Source organism: Cucumis melo, chromosome 6, assembly GCF_025177605.1.
Source record: "Cucumis melo cultivar AY chromosome 6, USDA_Cmelo_AY_1.0, whole genome shotgun sequence".
NCBI classification, from domain to species: domain Eukaryota; kingdom Viridiplantae; phylum Streptophyta; class Magnoliopsida; order Cucurbitales; family Cucurbitaceae; genus Cucumis; species Cucumis melo.
In genome coordinates, this window is record NC_066862.1 from 36801193 (window position 1) to 36822078 (window position 20886).

Below are 20886 nucleotides of genomic sequence, written 5' to 3' on the forward strand. Positions count from 1 at the left end.
AGGAGAAAGTTGAAGAAAAAGAGAAGACGAACGGCGAAAAAAAAGAGAGGAGAAAGCGGGAGAAGAAGAGAAAACAACGCAAATAAAAAATAGAGGAGAAAGTTTGAGAATAAGAGAAGACGAAAAAAAAGAGAAGAGAAAGTCGAAGAAGAAGAAAAAACAGATGGCAAAAAAAAAGAAGAAGAAATTGGAGTGGTGAATAGTGGGAAATGGGGGAATAATGAACAAGACAATGATGGAGTGATGAATAGGAGAAGATTTGAATAAACCCTAATTCTTGGTTTTTCTTAAGCAGCGGGCCAAACGTGGAGTAGGCTATTGGGTCAAACATGCCCTTAGAGGTTATTTCAACCTTCTTGGCCACACATCCACAACTTCAAGCTTGCCTTTTCCTCTTATCTACTCCTCATATGGCTGCCTACCAAGCCTCAAAATGACTAGGTCATGGACTTAGCTAAATTTCTCCCTTTTCACTTAACTTTTCTTTAACTTTTTAAACCATTCCTTCTTAGCTTTCCTTCTTTCTACCTACCATGACACACTTACAATGACACTTCTCAAGCCTACTTTTTGAACTTAACTTCATTTAAAATCATCCTTTCAAACTCTCTGAAAAATTGAAGTTTATGAGGGTTCGGGTTTTACAACAAAACTGAAGATGGGATTGAGGAAATGTTTTGTGATGCAGAAGTGAGAGGTAGCCACGAGGTTGCACTATAGAGGATGATCGAGATGGGGCTCCTGAAAACAAAGAGGATGGTGGTTAAGAGCCTCCTGAAAGAATGAAGAAGGATGAACGTGAACCTTTTGAAGATGTGAGTTATAGGGATGGAGCCAGACATGACCCATATGTCTATTCATATCTACGAAGCATTGACAACTTGATATAGAGGTTGGACAATTGTATTTTGATGTTAGACGACCTTTTGTCAAAGGTTGAGGAATACACGACCAATATAAAAGCACAATTGTCTGCTACTATGTCAATGCTATAGTCCATGTGCAAGGTATGTTTCAAGTATTGTTTGTCGTAGTTTAATTGACATGTACTTGAAGTTACTAATACATATGTTTACTAATGAAGGGATATATGGTGTTTGAGGTGATAATGTGCCCAACTCACGTATAGGCAACAAGGCCATGATGTCACATATGAGAGAACGAGTGCGATCACCCACATCATCGCCATATTGATCCCTATCACCACATCGACCGTTCTCTCCCACAAGGGTTCCACCTCCTAAGCCTAGTGGCTCTATCCTACCCATTGTGGCCCTAACTCCCAAGCTAGTGACATTACTTTAGGCATCATGGTCAAACCTCTCAAGCTTAGTAACATTACCTTACCCATCGTGGTTGACCCTCCTAAGCTTATGGACTCTACCTTGTCCATCATGGTTGTACCTCCTACGCTCGATATCTTACCCCACCTATCATCTTTCCATCCTCTAAGCCTAGTAGATTAATCTCACATTACTAAGCCTAGTAGTTGTATCTAATCCATCGTGGTTCTACCACCTTATGAGCTCGGTGGCTCTACCTCGCCCACCCTCTTTCCACCACCTGAGCCTAAAGGAATGTACTAACATGCAACATAAGGAATAGGATCAAGTATCATCATAAATGCTTCTATTTATGAAAATTAATATGCTTGAATATATATATATATATATATATATATATATATATATATATATATAGGAGACATAGTTGTGAAAACTCTTACATTTGAAGCTTGAATTCTCCTTGGTTTGTTGATGTTTTGATCATGAACAAAACAAGAACCTCTATAAGGATCTTCGCTACTATTTTTGGGATTTAGAAAAACATGGTGGGATCTCAAGTATGATTAATTTGAGAGAAAAACGAGTTTTGAGAGAGTTTGAGCTAAATAGAATTTCAGCAAATATCACTAACATTCATTAATCTTTATCTCAATTAAACGTCATGTATATAATCTTTATGTCATCTCATGTCAGAAGTGTTTTCTTGCAATGCAAACAATCACTTTTAATCTTGGTATTAACAGAAAGTGGCATAATACCTTATGAAAAAAAAAAAATCTTTGTCATCATTAACTTTGTACTGAGATTCACCACAAATTGGGCAATGTTGCAAATCTTCAAATTCTTTCCAATACAATACGCAACCATACTTACACGCATGAATAGACTCGTATCCTAAGCCTAAGTCACACAATTTCATTTAGCTTCATAGAATGAAGTAGGTATAGTAGTACCCGTTGGAAGCGCTGCTTTTAACAGTTCTAGTAACATGTCAAAGGATTTGTTACTCCAACCATTGAGAACTTTGATACTTATAACAGTTCTGGTAACACACTTATAAGTTCTTAATGACTATTATTCTTTAGTGTGGTACTAAGCACTTTAAAAAACACTGATTTCAGACCTAAATACTACACCAAAACCGATAAGCACAATGGAGGATTAATTCAGTTTCCAAAGTCTTTAATTGAAGTATCAACAACATAGAGGGCAAATGATTAATTTAGTTTTTCCATGTCAGAAAGCATAAGTTTACAACAACTAATAAACTCATCGTTCGTATTAATCTTTAAATTACATAACAAAACTCTTCATTTTGTAAGTGCAACACTAAAACTTAAACTCACCAATATTGATTCCCAAGTTAATTCTTCTTCAACACATTAAAACTTGATTTATAAGAGTGTAAACAAAAAGCCACTTTTTCCATCCTATTTTGTGGTTAATTTTTCGTCTTTTGAGCTTCCACAACAATAATATTTTTTTTTTTTGGATTTTGAGTTAACAATCTCCAAAACTTAAACTAAAGTCCTTCCATAATGACATTTTTCCCTTAGGAATAAAACATAAAAACTTATTAGGGAGATTCTCAAAACAAACAAAGCTAGATAAAGCTACAATTCAACAATTTCTAGGGCGGTTTTTAAAGGAACTTCTAGAATCAATGATTCATCAAACAAATTCTCAAAATAATGTAATTTTAGGGAACTAAGAAATTTTAAAAGACAAAGAGATTTAAGGGCAAAATTAATAATCTAGGTAAATAAATTACATACCGAAAGAGAAAAGACATGCGATGGCAGCAGTGGCACTGCAAGACAGGGGTGGATGGACAACGATGACAATTTCTGAGCGGTGGTGGTGTGCGTTTTCGATCTGGCAACGATGTCGTTCTTCTTTCGATTTTCTTCTTCTCCTTCAGATCTGTTTTACAAAACAAATTTGAGTTTTTAAAGGAGAACTCTCGACGCAGCCTAACAAGCTTCAGGAGTTACCACGACTCCCGATGTGTACATGAACGACCATCGAGAGATACACAATCGTTATTTAAATGATTTATTTCTACTGATGCCTCACGGTATGCGTTAAGAGATATAAGGGTACTCCCGACGCCACCAACAATGCGTTGGTAGTTTTCCTCTATTTTTCGATGCCTTTGTTAAGGTGTCAATAGTTTACCTCTACCTCTCGACGCATAACGCATCATAACATTATGCATTGGTAGATACTCGATCTTCTGATGCGCTATTTATTGCGTCAAGAGATATGGTACCTCTCGATGCCTTTTGTCCTGGCGGTAGACATCAAAAGATCCAAAAATTATTGTAGTGAATCTTATTGCATAGGACGCCGTCACTCACATGTCTCTCATAAGCGTCTTGAGATCACTTCACTTGTACTAAATACAAAGTGGGCTACATCAATAGTATCCTTAGAATAAAGTGTCCAAACTTACTCATATACTGTAAACCATTAAAACTATTACTCGAACTTGACCCACAATCATGTCTTTACATAAAGTTCAAGTACCCATACTAGTTGAGGAATTACGTTTATTGGATTTTGAGTTTATAACAAGCAAATCTCCTATTCGTCAACAACTTATTGAATAATACTTCACTAACAACTTTATTGAATAATAGAATAGTTTAACATTCACAAATCATATGTTTTATGACATAAAACTTAACAATTGCGGCATTCAAAAATTCTCTATTTCTTGTAGTGATGGTATGATTGAGATTGCTCTACTTAGATTAACTAATAATTTCAATTTTGTATTTAAAAATACTTTGACCAAACAAATTTTTCAAACCTATTTTTGTTTTTATTAAAAGGAGACAACCTCTTAATAACATTAATATAATAATAATGGGACAAAAGCTCATAATTAACTCTTCTTTTTGTTTTATGTTTTTTTCTTTTGAGTATAAGATAAAAGAGTTCGTTATTAGAGTTAATAGCTGATTAATTGAGATAGTGATTAAAGTTGATCACTAAAAGTAATCGTCGAAGTTGGCTACCAAAAGTGCGAATCATGCAAAGTTTGACATCGAGACGGCAAATATTGATTGTCAACAAAAATCCTTAGAGGTGATTGTCGTCAGAGGTGTTTATCGAAGCATAGTCATCAATACTAGTCAATGGCGGTTGTTAGAGTTGAACGTTGAAAGTTGTCATCAAAGCATGACACCAAAGTTGGTGATTAACAAGTGGAATTGTTAAAAACATCAAAGAAATAGTATAAGAGAGGAAGATCGAGTCAGTAAACGTCCAAACTTTAATTATCAATAGTGGATTTCAGAATTATTTATGAACCAAAAATTGAGTTTGGGTTAAAAAAAAAGTCAACTCATTCCAAGTGCTCCTAGAAGTTACTTTGAAAGAAAATTCTTTACGTTCTTGTTAAAGAGAACCCTAACAATCCATCCATTATTCAACCCTTGACAGAAAAAAGATGACTAGAAATGCCATTTCTTCTCTGTCCATTTCTGAGGACAGTGGGCACAACATAGGCTCAAATTCACGACCCACATTTCGACTGCTAACTATAAAAGAGAGTGACTTTTACACCATAGATAACATGACACACTTTATGCAAAATTACCTTCACTATTCCAAAGGCAAAAACAAGTCAAAACCATTCCTGTACTGCCATGGGAACTGGGATGGTGATGCTACAAAACTACAAAGGTTGGCAGAAATGATTGGATTGTGGAGAGCTTCCCTTTGTTTGGAAATTCAAACGACATTCGGGAACTGCAGGAGTTCTCGAGAGCGGAGCCATGTAGTACCAAACTCGAAATAATCAAGCAAAATAAAGCCTCTTCTTTCAGTTCTCTCACAGGGCCACATCTGGGTCCAATCTTCGTTGAATGGCAGCTGCAGCCTATAATAAAATGTAGCAAAAATTTGGGAACAGCCTGAGAATGTACATCCAAATGAAACCGCAGGAAAACTTTGTTCACATTTATGCCTACCTCAAAGTTTCCAAGCTTGTATTGGTAAGCCATCTCCTCCCTGAGTCGAGCTTGTTCTTTCATTGCTTGTGCCTGTGAGAAATGGAAGTAAGAAACTTGCCATAAAGTTGGATAATACGAACTACTTTCAGAGAGTAAAATCACTGACCATTCCTGTCTGCATAGAGCGCTTTAGGGCTTCCACTTGTTCTTCCTTGTGCTTTTCACGTTCTATGAGTAGTTCTTGCCTAAAATGTAGAGTGTAATTATTAACCAAACCAAGACTGTTTGAACAACTTGACCGTCTATGATCTTTTAACATTCGATAATAGTTTTGATTGCATTTAAGTCCAGGGAAAAGACAGCAGTTCAAATGTAGCACTTCAATTGGTTAATTAGTTTTAGTAGTTGTTTCCTGAATTTATTTTTAATTAGTCTATCAGTTAGTTAGTAGATGATTCTTCAGATCTTGTATCGGAATGATTTGATATAAGTTGAAAAATTGAATAAAGAATTTCTTCGTGAATTCTTAATGAGCGGTATTGCATCATGTTAGATATTATATTAGATTTACCCTCACCCACTAGCTTAAGCTATTGGGTTGAATTGATAACTTAAGACTCCATCATCAAACATTGACATCGAACCACTGGATGTGCAAAAATTTCAAAAATTGAGGTGTATTTAATCCTCCAAGTGAACAGTAGGTAAAGACAAAGGAAGAAAAGTTGAAAGTACCTCCTCTGTTCTTCATCATCAAACACAGTGCGCTCCCCTGCCACAACCTTTTTGTGGCCTTTCTTCATATCTTTTTGTATTTTACGCTGGTAATAAGCATCAAGATTGTAGTACCTGAAATGACATCAAATAATGGAAGTGATTGACATTGGAAGAAATAAAATGAATAGTAGTCTAATAAGCGAAAGCATACTTAACAACATGAGTAGATGTTGATCTTCAAAGAAAAATTTCAGTTAATTCTTTCTGGTTTTAAAATACTGTATCAAAATGCAACTACAAGAAATATTGACCATAGCAATGTTCCATCGAGCAATCTATGTCTATTTATTTCTTTCAATATTCTCAAAAAAGAAGATAGTAGCTGCAGATACAAAGATACTCAGAACCTTACTTTTTGGATGGAAAAGTAGCTGTGTTATGGTCCTCCATGAATCTGTACAAAGTACAAACAATCATCACAAGATGAGTATGATTGAAGTTATTTACAGTTTCAACAAGTTTTCACAAATAGATTAAGTGAGAATTAGAATAGTTAATACAACAGCTATCTTCAAAATTCAGCAGTAATGACTGTGAGGAGCTTACTCCTTAAACATTTGCTTCTCTTCCCAGTTAGCTAGGCTTTCCAAGTTAACCTAAGAGCAATGTAACATCAAAATAGTATGATTAGCAAAAATACCATAACTATGTAAGCAGTCAGATCCTAATTCTACCCACCTTGCCGCCTTAGTAAACTTTTATATTCAATCCAAAACATAGGCACAATACTTAAAGTAATTTAAGTCCTAAAAACAGCAAAAATGGGTTAACTGGATTGAGTATTGGAAGTCTTCTTCCATTCCTAGACGGTCAAGTACCATGAAAAACTAACTTGGCTCTTGCTAATTCAAATCCATACTGAAGAGATGAAACACTGGGGTTGGCTCCATCGTAATGAAAGCATGAAGTGTGTTAGAAATGAAGGAAATTCAAGTATTGCATAAAACTATTCCACAGACTTTGTAGTTCGAACAGAACAGCAAGATAATGCCACAGCTTACAAATATCATAAATTAGCATTGTTGAGCTAATGGAAATATAATTGGGCATAAATCAATTTACCTTTTTTATTTCAGCCAACCATGCAGTGAACTCTGGTCGCTTGTTCCTAAAAGACGAAGTTAGTAAGATCAAATTGAAGAAACCAAGAAGCAGTATAGAAACGCTTTCACAGTATAACAAAACCAAGTTCAGTTTATTACATTACATGCACGGAAACTCATCAAAGGCAAGATGTTAAGCAAATAGGAAGACAGAAAACAAGAGGACTCAATTTAAAAGGAAAAGAAAAACACACACACACACAAAATTTGTGCAGTAAGCAAACAGAAACATCGATGGAATTCAATATTGACATACCACATATCAGTTTCTTTGATAATCCCGTACTTTCCCCAAGAATTGGTCACTGCCCCCTTCTTTCCTCGTTCCTTCTTCTCCTTCTTTTTCTTCTCCTTCCTTCGTTTCTCTTCCTCTCTCTCTTTTTTCCTCCTCTTCTTCTCCTTCTCTTTTCTCCTCCTCTTCCGCTCTCTCTCTTTCTCTCTTCTCCTCCTCCTTTCCTTCCTCTTCCTCCTCCTCCTCTCCTCCTCGCTCTCGCTATCCTCTTCCGAACCCGAACTACTTGAAGCTGATTCAGAGTCCGAATACCCCGACTCCGAATCATACATCGAGCTATCAGATTCAGTATCTTCAGAATCAGAGTCCTCCTCACTACTACTGTATCGTCTACGGGATTTCCCCTTTCTTCTCGAACTCCTCCCACGTCTCTTGCCATGTTTCTCATCGGAATCCGAATTTTCCCGCGATTTTCTTCTTGATTTGGTGCGTTTTCGTCCTTCGTCTGCATCAGAACCGGAATTTTCACGATCTTTCTCGGAATCCTTACCGGAGATCCTCTTTGAAGGAGCACTGTTGTCTTCTCCTTCTCGTTCGCCGGGTTCGTCGTCGTCGGAACTTCCTCTCTTAGTAGTTAGCTCGCCATTTCGATCTCTCGCCATTTGAGTTGGGGGTTTAGAGTGATTTTGAAGCGACGTTCGAACAAAGAAGAAAGAAAGATGGGAAATGAGCGTCGAACTCAGAAGCCTCGAGACGCAAGATTCTGTTTTAGGAATAGGCAACGGATCATCCGAATGATGGGCCGTCTCTCTTCGGCCTCGGAGGAAGCCCAAAGCTGCATTACATTACTCACCTAGTTTGTTGTTCAGTTAGGGTGTCTTTGAGCCTCGGGTATAGGGGAATTGGAAAAAATATTTGGGCCAAACAAGTTAATGGGAATTAGGGTTATCCTAATCCCCATTTAACCTATCTTCTTCTACATGTTACCTGTCGTATGCCTCTCCTAACCCTACTTTATTTTTCGGTCGAAATCCTTCGTTTTCCTCTCATTTTCCATTCTATTTTCCTCTCATTATCTTCCCATTTTTCTCTGATTATCTCCCTTTTACCGATCTCTTCTCCCTTCCTCTTCAAATTCATTTACATCTCCTTTATCTCCTTTTCGAAGGATATGTCCGTGTTGTTCGTGTTCCATTTTTTGCCCTACTCTTCCCAAAACGGTAATTATCCTCTCTCTATTTTGCGTTTCGTTGATCGGTTGCCATGGACGTGCATGACCTCTAAAACGTTTCTCATCCTCTCTCCATATTTCCATACCCTTCGTCTGCCGAAGAATCCTTGCTGCTCCCTACTCTTGCCGGTCCTAGAACGAGTTTACTGCACTTTTTTATACTGAACAACCATTTTGTCATACATGCTACACTAAATATATCGGTGAAAGGAAGTCGAGTAGGGGCATGGCGGAGCATGACAGGGGTTCTCGGTCTACACCAAAGGTATGGTCAGCCTATGATGAGTATTATGGTGGTTTGTCTGATTTTTTTCCTTCAATTTTTGTTCTTATTTTGGGTTCAATATGCATTTCTGTTCGCAGTGGTGAGTTTAATGTTATGATTCTATTCAATTTTTTTTTTAATATTTCGTCTGTGAACTTGTTTAATCATCCTCACTCTCTGTTCTTCACATGTATTCCTTTGTTTTGCGTCCATATGTGATCAATTTTGTTTTGCCTCCGTATATGATCAATTCTGTTGCAACTCTGCATTCTGAACATGTTTAGATTTGTTTTACAACCTCTTCCATTTCAATTATTGCATTAAATTGCTCTTAAACCCTCATTGTGTCTGAGATTTGTATCTATTCCTGTAGCCTATGCACAACAATGTCATGCCTACTGTGTACTTGTGTTGAAAAATATGACCGACTACTTTCTTCAACTTTATCCACTTTACCCACTGTTTTCTTTGGTCTACTTGCATTCCATTCTTTGGTCTTTGGTATGTTCATCATGTTTGAATGTAACATTTAAAACGACACTTCATATAGGTCTCCTATGCTCAAAGATATAGTTAAAACTGGGCATAGGATTAGACAGTTAGCCTATTTCTGCATGATTCATGGCTCAGACCTAGTGTGTCGCCAGAGTACGAGAATGGACCGAAGATGTTTCACCATTCTTTACGACCTACTAAGGACCATTGCTGGACTAATGTCGACAGAAGTCGTCGATGTTGAAGAGATGGTAGCAATGTTCCTCCATATTGTTGCGTACGACGTGAAAAACCGTGTCATTCAACGGGAGTTCATGCGGTTGGATAAGACAATTTTCTGTCATTTCAACATGGTTTTATTGGCCGTTACTCGACTTCATGACGAGCTTTTGAAAAAACCACAACCAGTTCCTAACGATTGCACAAATTGAAGATGAAGGTGGTTTGAGGTACACATTTCTCTCGATCTACGTACTTCCAACCCAACAACGTTAGATTTTCTCAGTAATCATCAGTATGCTTTGCATAATTGCCTAGGTGCATTAGATGGAACATACATAAAAGTCAACGTTCCAGCAAGTAACCGGGTTAGGTATAAAACACGTAAGGGAGAGATGGCCATAAATGTACTTGACTTGTGTGACACGAAAGGAGATTTCGTTTACGTACTTGTCAGTTAGGAAGGATCAGCTGCAGACTCACGTATCCTACGTGATGCCATTTCAAGACCTAATGGCCTGAAGGTGCCTTAGGGTAACTACCTATGGCGTTGTACATATAAATGCAATTTTGCAATTAACAGATGCAACATTTTAATCGTGAAATGTGATCACAGGCTATTACTACCTAGTTGATACCGGGTACCCAAATGTAGAGGGTTTCCTAGCACCCTACACAGGCCAACGCTACCACTTGCAGGAATGAGGTGGCGCTGAAAATGCACTTTCAATGTTGAAAGAGTTCTTCAATATGAAGCATTCGTCTACCGTAATGTAATCAAAAGAGCATTCGGTGTCTTGAATGGTCGATGAGCGATACTATAGGGAAAGTCATACTACCCTGCAAAAGTCCAATGTCGCACAATACTCGCATGTTGTCTCCTCTACAATCTTATTAATAGAGAGATCACAAACTTTGATATAGAAGATGAAATAGATGAGGTTGATTCCACCCACGCGACTACTGCTACCAATGACATACATTACATAGAGACGTTCAAAGAGTGGACTCAGTGGAGGGATGACCTTGCAGAAGAAATGTTTAGTGATTGGGAGTTGTGTAACCAGTAGAACAATTAAATGTTCACCGTTCATTTTCATACTTAAGTAGTGATTGCACTGAGTCTTATTTTGTCATAGTTTTCGGAATATATTTGTTTTCAGTGTATTGATTACGCAAGTAAATTAATGGCAAACTGTTTTTCTGTACGAGTTAAATGTACTATGTATGTAATCGTAGGAAATTAATGAAACTAAAATGTTTGCGTTTGATTTCTAGCATGGCAAGTTCATCGAGACTACCTAAGCACAATTGGACTAAAGAGGAAGAGGTAGGCCTCGTCGAGTGCCTCGTGGAGTTAGTCAATGCTGGTGGGTAGAGGTCTGACAACGGGATGTTTCGCCTCGGGTACCTAAATCAGCTGGTGAGAATGATGGCCTTCAAGATCCCAAGGTCTAACGTCCATGCTTCAATGATCGATAGCCGAATAAAATTTTTAAAGAGAATGTTCCATGCACTTGCGGAGATGCGTGGTCTTACCTGCAGTGGTTTTGGGTGGAATGATGAACAAAAGTGCATCATTGCAGAAAAAGAAGTCTTCGACGATTGGATGAAGGTGTGTTACTAGTCATTTGAACAATTACTGTAGTATATTTAAAAAAAAGGACTAACAATTTATTATTGCACTTGTACAGAGTCATCCGACGGCCAAGGATCTCTTTAATAAGTCGTTTCCCCACTATGACGAACTGTCGTACGTGTTTGGCAAAGATCGTGCGATGGGAGATCGGGCTGAGACTTTTACGGACTTTTGGGTCAAACGATCCTGCTGGGTACGAGGCATTTGTCGCTAACGTTGCGTCGGATATGGACTCCCAGCCAATGTACAATCAGTGATTGAACATGTCGCTTCATGAATGAATGGGAACAAGAACCACTCGGGTAAATGAAGGTAGGTATGTTTCGAATGGGTCTAAGCGAAAACGTGGAGGATAGGCCGCAGACAGTGGGGAGGTAATTTGCACTGCAATTGAGTACGAAAATGACAACTTAATCGTATTGTTGAATGGCCTGTCCTACAATGTCAAGACGCAAGCCAAACACGTTAAGAGGTTGTCCGACAATTGGAGGACATCTCTGAGTTGACATTGATGGATAGGTGTCGCTTAATGCATATACTTATGCGTAACGTCGACGACATGAAAGCTTTCCTTGACTTTCCCGACAATATGAAGTACCTGTGCTACAACATCATTCTTCAAGAAAACTGATGACCAGTTTGTTTATTGTATTTGTATTAGCGGCTTTTCTGAGTTTGACTATATGTTCTTCTTCTTACTTGTTTTGTCTTATTATCTCACGAACTTCTCTTTCTGTTCAAGCTTTATAATTTGTATTTTCATTTCGCTTTCCTATGTAATGGTATCATATTGTTATACTATCATATTAATGTACTGTTTTCGTTGAAGTTTTTTTTTACAATATTTCTAAATTGCGTACACGTGAAAATAATTTGTTTAAATGCGCGAATGAAATTACAGATTTACGAATTAATTTTGCACGACATAACATAAGAGAAGAAACAAAATTATTAAATGGGACTCAATACAACTATTTTAGAAAACAAATATTTTATTACTCACAGGGTACGTCAAAAAAAATATTTCAAAACGTATATACAAAAATATTTTTGGGTTATTCTAATTACATAATTGAATATTGATCATTTACAAAAGAAAAAAAAATTAAATTATAGATTTTTTATTCTTATATTAACATTCCTTATTTAAAAAATATCCTAAATCCAATTAACGTAATCCTTGCCCCAAACAAGTATTATAATAATACTACACTAATAACTCTTCCTTTAAACAAATTTTATAATAATACTACAATAATAATCTTCTCCCAAACACATATTATAATAATACTACAATAATAATCCTTCCCCAAACACATGTTATTATAACACTACTATAATAATCCCTTTTCCCAAACACATACTATCACAACACTACCTTTCATATTTCTTCCCCCAAACACATATTATAATAACACTACCAATAATAACTGTAACGACACAACTTTTTATACTAAGCTGAGGTCATTATTAAAAAGAAACAATAACGATAGACACTTTCTTGAAACGAGGGAAGACTAAATTTTCATTAAAAACGGAATATTTAAACACTGAAACATAGACATGGAAGCAAAACTGAGTCCACATATGGCATGTCACGGATCCTTCTCTGTCGCTCGCCAGCTTTCCTCTACCTTTACCTTCGCCTGAAATATTAAACATAGAAAGAGTGAGTATAAACATATACTCAGTAAGGGACCTACTACTAGTCCCGCTAGGTGTCTGTTAACTTCCCATTAGAGTCCTGAAAAGTGGTACCCAAGAACTGGCACGTTCCCAAACACGTGCAACATGTGATCTCGGAGGAACATAACTGGTCTTCGGTGATCCTAAAGAAACACCTAGGACAAACTGGTCTGTAGTGTACCCGGAGGAAACACTAAGACAATCGGGCTACGAGCGATCCCGTCGAATCACTTGAATCATGTCTATGTCAATGCCAGACTGACGGTCCCGTTGAACTACGCAGTCCTAAAAAGGTGGTGATCCCGAAGGACACCCATGTAGGTACGACTCTAATAGACAAAGTTAACAGAACACCCTATCCATAGCATGTAGCATAACATAACATCATAACATTACATGAGTATTAATCTTAACGTCCTTAATCATGTGATTAATATATCATGCATCAATATCAGCATCAACAGTCGCCAACATAATACTACCGGTCATTAACATAACATCAGTCATCATCATCAACATACTACCAGTCATAAAATGACATCAGTCATCAACATAATCTCAGTATAATGACAATCATTAACAATAGCATCAAATTATGCATTTTAGCTACCATCAATGCATAATCATAAATACATGCGGTCTCTTGAATTCAGTTCGAAGGTCTAGTAGGAGAATCTCTTACCTGGAGATTTTAGCCAAACAAAGTACTCCTTAGCTAACAGTAAAAATTCTTCAATTAACTTGATCCTAATCATAAAAGGAAAACTCGGTATCTTAATTAATGAAATTAGCAATTGGCTAACATCCAAAAATTCTCCCAAAATAATTAACTTTCTAAAAAAGGGGTTGAAACTAATTCAACCTTGATTGGAAAAAATCCAAGATTTAAATCTTAAAAACTTAGCCAATTGAACCTTTAAAGAAACATCAAATAGATCCAAAATTAAATTAATAAAATATTAATTTAATTTCATTGGCTTACCAAGGTTACTCAAATGGATGTTGTAAAAAATCCTCTTATCCTTGATGGAAAAATTCATCACTTTAAATCCTCCAGCTTTCCAAGGAGACCAATCTTAACTTCAACTAATGAGACGGCGACAACAGAGGGTTATCTTAGAGAAGAAGATGAAGAACCTTTTTCTTTTTCCTTTACTTTCTAACTTAAGCATTCCAATGCTATTTATAGACCCAAATAATAACAATAATATTTATTATTATTATTTTCTTTTCCTTTTAGGATATATATGTATATAATACTAAAGATATACATATATCTTTATTCCCATTATCTTTCCTAAATAAATGCATTAAATGCACAAAATCTTAGGCATTTATAACCATTAATAATAATAATAATACTTCTTCTTTATTATTATTTTTCTCTCACCAAAATCTACAATAAACATATATATTTATTTAAACCATTATTCTCTCTTCTAAATAAAGATATATCTTTTTCGTCCAATCAAATCAACCATCTCTCTCCTAATGGATTATCTTCTTTTCCAAACAAATAATTATATTCCATAATATAATTAACTACACTTTTTCAAATTATTAATTGAATATATATATCCATATATATATATATATATATATATATATACTCAATTAAATCCAATTCCACAAAAACTAACTTTTCCCTCCAAAATCTCAAATTAACTTAAATCCTCAATTATTTTAATCAAAAAAATCTTTTCCAATAAATCACTTATAACTTCCAACATGAATTATCTTAACTCAACCACAACAATTTCACTCCATAAACAATAACTCAGCTTAGTATAAAAAGTTGGGTCGTTACAATAACTCTTCCCCTAAACACATATTATCATAACACTAGAATTATCATAACACTAGAATTATCATAATCCTAGGATTATCATAATCCTTTTTCCCCTATAACCCTTTTCCTCCCTAAACACACCCTTAGGATTTAGGATGTGTTTGGGAGAAGGGTTGGGTTATGAAAGGGTTAGTGTTATGATAAAACTAGTTATGATAAACCTAGTTTTATCATGACCCTTGTTTGGGGGAATGATTTAGAAATGTAGTTTTATGATAAGAGGTGTTTGGGGGAAGAGTTATGTGGGAAGGGTTATGATAATGTTATGAATTAGTTGTGTTTGGGGGAAGGGTTATGGGGGAAGGGTTATGGGGATTTTATGATGAGATATGTTTGAGGGAAATGTTACGTGGGTAGACTTATGAGGATTTTATGATAAGATGTGTTTGGGGGAAGGGTTAGGTGGGTAGGTTTATGGAAAATTTATGATAAGATGTGTTTGGGAAAGGGTTATGTGGGTTGGGGGAAGGGTTATGTGGATTGGGTTATGAATATTTATTTTTATGTAGTAATTTTTTTTAATTCACATTTTATATATAGGAAATAAATTATTATTGCATATTTTTTTACGAAAGCGTCGAACCCCTCTTATTGCAAATTTTTTTTCCTATGTCTAATGTTGTTAAATTAGTGAAGACAAATTGATGAATTTCGAAATAATTTGTTAACAAAGTGTACTAATTTTATTCTAAAGTCATTTTTTTAGAAATAAAAATTTAATTACGTGCTCTAATGCATGCGTCCATATTTATATTTATAGATTAAATTACTTATTACATAGAACTTGAAGTAAATATTTCGCAAATTGTTACTATTTGTCGTAATTTGAAATAAACATGTTCAACCGAGTCGCCATTGATGTAAAAGGGAGAAAAAGAAAATATATCCATAAACGGTATTGTACATACAAAAAAAAAAAAAACTGTTCTACAATAGGAAAACAAATAAATCAACATCATAGTGCAAGTGTAGTAACAAAATAACAATGATGGCAGCGATGTCAGCACAAACTATCTTGAGATGTCGCGTAGGATGACTCTGCAAAAGCTCGCCCTCTCATCATTTGGCATCTGTTTGAAACCTCGCATGTCGTCCATACGAGACAAGAGGTGCCTTTGCAACAATGACCTATCCAAAATGGTTAGTTCCGGCATCTCACGCAATATGAGGAAGAATTCTTGGTGCACATGGTTGTCATTAGCAAGAGCGCATGCAGGCCACTCCGTAATCATCTTGAGTTGGTCATTTGTACACTCAAGCACCATATGTATGACTTTAATCTCGATCTCACGCTGGCTTCCCCTCTTCCTCTTCGATTTGCTTGATTCGACCCTACCTTCAGACACGCAAGAAGATCGTGATGCGCGTACATCCTCCTGGGATATGTCAATCCCTTGGCTGTAGACTGATGGGAACTCCTTGTTCCCATTGGGCATGTCAAACCCCTCATTCCCACTAGGCTAGTTAGACCCCATGTTAGTGAATGTCTCAACGAATCAACCTGTTGCCCTCTCGCGGCCGAACACATATGCAAGTTCGTCATAATAGAGAAACGGTTTGTTAAGGAGCCCCTTCGCTGCAGGATGCGAATGCATAAAAAAGAGGACCACTTAAAAGTACTCGTACGAAATTTGTGAAGAAAATGTACACTGCGCAAGTAGAGGGACATTTAATTTATGTTTCTTACCCTAACCTAGTTATCGAAGAGTTCCTTCTCCGCAATTATGCATTTTACATCATCATTCCAATTGAACCTACTGCATGCTAGTCCTCGCATTTTTGCGATGGCCTGGAATATTTGCTTTAAGTGTCTTTATTCTGCAGTCAATTACAGTGGTTGCTCGGACCCGACATCCAGGTAATTTTTTGGTCATCATGCTTACTATTTGGGCTAGGTAACCTGGCCGAATTGTACCATTGTCCGATTTCCATCCCGCATGGACACCAAATCCACTGAACACTCTACAAGAGTGCCCTTCTCTTCCTTCGTCCATACATGCTTTGGGGCACGCGACGATGTTGCTATACTGAGAATGACAAACCACAAAGAATTCATGGAACCCATTAGTAATTTTATATTTCCTCATTTACTACACAGAAATGAAGAGGAAACAATATTATGACATATAATATATGTAAATAATGCACGGTTACATTACATATAAAATAACAACAAAGTCTACATAATTTAAATTGGCATACAACCGGTGGGTTATAATTTTAAATGCACTTTAGCTAAGTGTTAGACAACTACCATTGTGTGAACATTGCTTCAGCAAAATCATCGTGCTAGTTAGATCACTCGGTTGTCGTGTCAATGAATTGAATGTCTTCTGTAGCGGTGGTTGTGGCGTATGCGGAGTCCCCCTTATCAATGTTATCGTAATCTGTCATTTCTTTGTTTATCAAATTATGTAGGAAACAACATGCAAGGATGGTGCGACACTGCACTTGAAGGGGATAGTAGGACTTCCCACGAAGTATTGCCCAACGACCCTTAAGAATATTGAAAGCGCGCTCAATCACATTCCGTGTCGAAGAGTGCTTCATGTTGAAGTATTCCTTTCCAGTCGTTGGAACATTTCCATCACCACACCACTCTTGCAAGTGGTATCGCTGGCCTCTGTATGGTGTGAGAAATCCCTCAGCATTTGGATAACCCGCATTGCATAGATAATAATATCCCGTATCGAAAAGCAATCATCTATGGGCATTCCATATGTAACTTCAAAAAGGATAACGAAAATGATAATTGTAAATACCTTTTAGCACTTGCAGTTCGTTTTTATTGGGTAAGGGCATCCTGGAGAATTTGCGAGTCTGTTGCGGATTCTTCCCAATCGACGAGGACATATACGAAATCCCCTTTGGTGTCGCAGATGTCGAACACATTAGTTGCAATTTCTCCCTTCTGCATTCTGAACGTAGGGCGATCTGCTGCGGGCACGTTCACCTTTATGTACGTCCCATCCAATGCCCCAAGGCAATTTTTTAGGTTTAGACAAAGAGGCTTACATTACTGTGACATACTAGTACGTGACAAACTTACCACATATATACTACGCCCACCTCGAGACACTTCCAACGTTGATCAGTGCAGTTGTTTGTTATCGGGACATATTTCTTTATCAACTCGTCGTATAGTCGTAGGAAAACTAACAGGACGAGGTTTAAATGTCCCGAGATTGTCTCTCCTGATTGTATAAATTTCCGTTAAATTACGCGATTTTTCACGTCATGCGCAATTACGTGCAAGAACATTACAACCATTTTCTCAACATTGACAATCTCTGTTGACGAAAGACTAGCTACATTTCTAAGTAAGTGACATAGAATTGAGAATGTTTGATTGTCCATGCGGGTGCTTTCACGACAACAAGATTAGACTCGTGTATCATCCGAAAGTACGCTAGCTACCTAATTCTATGCCTTGTATCATATGGTGTCTATGGGAGACACTTATTGTTGTTCATTAGTGCCTCCAACGTTAGGAGCATTTGACGTTGGGCCATTGTGAATGCACTTAGGACTCCAAGAAGGGTTTGTTGATCCATGTGAAATTACCTAAATTGTCTTAAAAAATATGTTACTAAGTATGTTATTACAATGCTCATATACAATGCACATAAAGTTAGTATATGGAAGATACGAAGAAGTATTCCAAGACAAATACTGTGAAAACCATGGCAACACATGTTTACGTAATGTATGAAAAAAATATATTCGTTGTTTAGTACATATAAAGTGCTTCCTATTTACTTTTAGTCATTGAGTTTACGATAATTGAAAAAACCCTTTGCGAAAACAAATACCTTTATTTGTTACTATTTTGAACATTATATGAAAAGTTATACTAAATTGGGTTTCCAATTAAATTACATACAAAAGTATGGGTTAGATTTGTAAAAAAAGTTAAATACAATTAAGTTTGATAATGAATGCACACTACTACAAATATGGTTAACGACGCAAGTTTTGCGTCATAAAGACTTTCAACGACACAATTTTCGCGTCATTGAAGCCACTGTCAAGAAAGGCTATTTAACGACAGTTTGAAAAACGTGTCATTAAATATGCTTAGATGACACCAAAATTGTGTCATTAATACCTTTACCTTGACGCAATAAATATGTCACCGTAATCTATAACTCGACACCAATATATTGTCATCAATACCCTTATATTGACGCAAATCATGTGTCACCGTTATCTATACCTTGACACTAATATATTGTCATTAATACTCTTAGATTGACGTTTTAAATACGTCACCGTTATCTATACCTTGACACAAATATATTGTCATTAATACTCTTACATTGACACTTTAAATGTGTCACCGTAACCTATTACTCGACACAAATATTGTCATTAATACTATTACATCGACAATTTAAATGTGTCACCGTTATCTATCACTCGACACCAATATATTGTCATTAATACTCTTATAACGATGCTTTAAGTGTGCCACCTTTCAATATAACTCGAGACTAATATATTGTCGTAAATATTTCGTTACACAAAATTGTTGTCAAGAAATGTGCTTTAACGACACTGTTTCGGTTTAATAAAGGCTTATATGTCGACACATGTTTGGTATCGTTATTCTTCATTTTCACAACACATATTTTTCTGTCATATATTTCTTCTTTCAAAAAACTTAAATACTAAATTTCAACATTACTCACATATGTTTGGAAAGATATTTATATTGATAATAAAAAATATAACTTACATTATCGGTAAAGGTTTTACAATAATCCAAAAGATAATTTACTGTAATATTACATGTATTTGTGACCTAATCTAATCAAATTGACGCATAAATGAACTTGATTGATACCATAGTCCATGGATTCTTCAACTACCTGCAAATTTGAAAAAAATGAACCTTAGCCAACATTCATTACGGAAAATGCATAAGCATAAACATAAACATTAAGTACATGCTAAACATATAAATAACCTTCTTAATAAGCAGACTAATAAACTTTTCAAAATAAGCGCCCAAAGTTCATACAGCCAAGGTTTTTAATAAAAGACTCATAAGGAACGCAAAAGATAAAGAAAAAGACACCGACTACATAAGCATAAGCATAAGCATAGTATATAAATGTTGCAAATGTAAGTTTCAATTCAATCTTTAGATTCCAAGCAATGTTCTAGTTTGCATCAAATTGAGACTTAGCATAAATTTACCCTTAGCCCCCCTCCTCCAAAGCCATTACAGAACAACATGATTCCTATAACATATGTCTAAGCGGATTGAACAAAATAACTTTTCAATGACTACCATAATTGCAGGATAGTCAACATAACAAAGTATCAAGTTCCTAAGTACATGTCAACACGATTCCTAAAACATATGTCTAAGTGGATTGCACAAAATAACTTTTCAATGGCTACCACTATAGGATAATCAAAGCAACATTCGTAAGTACATGTCAACATGATCCCTAAAACAAAATAGTTAAGTTATGGTTGCAAAACATAAAGCACGCTTACTAAATCCTCACCCTCATATCTTGATTACCCTCCACAGAGGCTTATGATAAATTAAGTTAACATCATTACCAAAGTTATTCCAAGAAAAAAAGTTGCAACCAATGTTAAACAACAAACAATGTAACAAATAACAAACACTCTAAAAATTTACATAAGAAGGTGACTCCAAAAATCCAAATAATATATAAAATGTAGTTGCAAAATAAGTAAGTTTCAAAACTTTCTTACCATGAGGATTGGGATGTGTTGTTATCAAAGACCTCTTGTAGTTTCTCTTCTATCAAATTCAACCCAAAAAATCGAGTAGACAATATATTGATCCAAATAATCTTTGTTTTTTCCCTCTGAACCATAGCACAAGAAAACATCATCATTAACATACAAACATATACAAATCTTTAATGGCTTAAATTGAGAAGTCATAGTTTTGTATCTTATCCTCGTATAGTTTTTAATTTAGTTTATCACTATTTATAAATGTTAAAATTAGATGATAATGAAACTTACAAAGCATGATACTTCATAGATTAGCACAAGTTTGAAAAAGTAAAAAAAAATCATCTAAGTAAGAAAAAATTAATTTTTTTTACTAATTGGAAAATGTAATATACTTACAAAAACCAGAACCAAGAAA

General features: G+C 35.9%; 1 protein-coding gene and 1 long non-coding RNA gene across 2 annotated transcripts; one reads left to right on the forward strand and one right to left on the reverse strand.

Moving 5' to 3' along the window:
* Nucleotides 1–4660: 4660 nt before the first annotated feature.
* Nucleotides 4661–8223, reverse strand: LOC103493338 (vicilin-like seed storage protein At2g18540). The gene is made up of 8 exons (XM_008454043.3): nt 7385–8223; nt 7088–7133; nt 6572–6621; nt 6378–6419; nt 5984–6097; nt 5415–5493; nt 5267–5338; nt 4661–5175 (listed from the first exon to the last, which is right to left on the reverse strand). Exons 1-8 carry the CDS (start codon nt 8020–8022, stop codon nt 5128–5130), a joined length of 1089 nt encoding a protein of 362 aa, XP_008452265.3. The 5' UTR covers nt 8023–8223; the 3' UTR covers nt 4661–5127.
* Nucleotides 8224–8353: 130 nt separating this feature from the next.
* Nucleotides 8354–12051, forward strand: LOC103493336 (uncharacterized). The gene is made up of 3 exons (XR_007821981.1): nt 8354–8856; nt 10849–11185; nt 11265–12051. It is a non-coding gene; the product is annotated as an uncharacterized LOC103493336 (long non-coding RNA).
* Nucleotides 12052–20886: the final 8835 nt, after the last annotated feature.

Coding starts and splice junctions, on each gene's coding strand:
- LOC103493338 (XM_008454043.3), bottom strand. CDS start 8,022: ATGGCGAGAGATCGAAATGGCGAGCTAACTACTAAGAGAGGAAGTTCC. Junction 5,339..5,414: donor GCTCTATGCAGACAGGAATG/GTCAGTGATTTT, acceptor CATTTCTCACAG/GCACAAGCAATGAAAGAACA. Junction 5,176..5,266: donor ACAAGCTTGGAAACTTTGAG/GTAGGCATAAAT, acceptor ATTTTATTATAG/GCTGCAGCTGCCATTCAACG.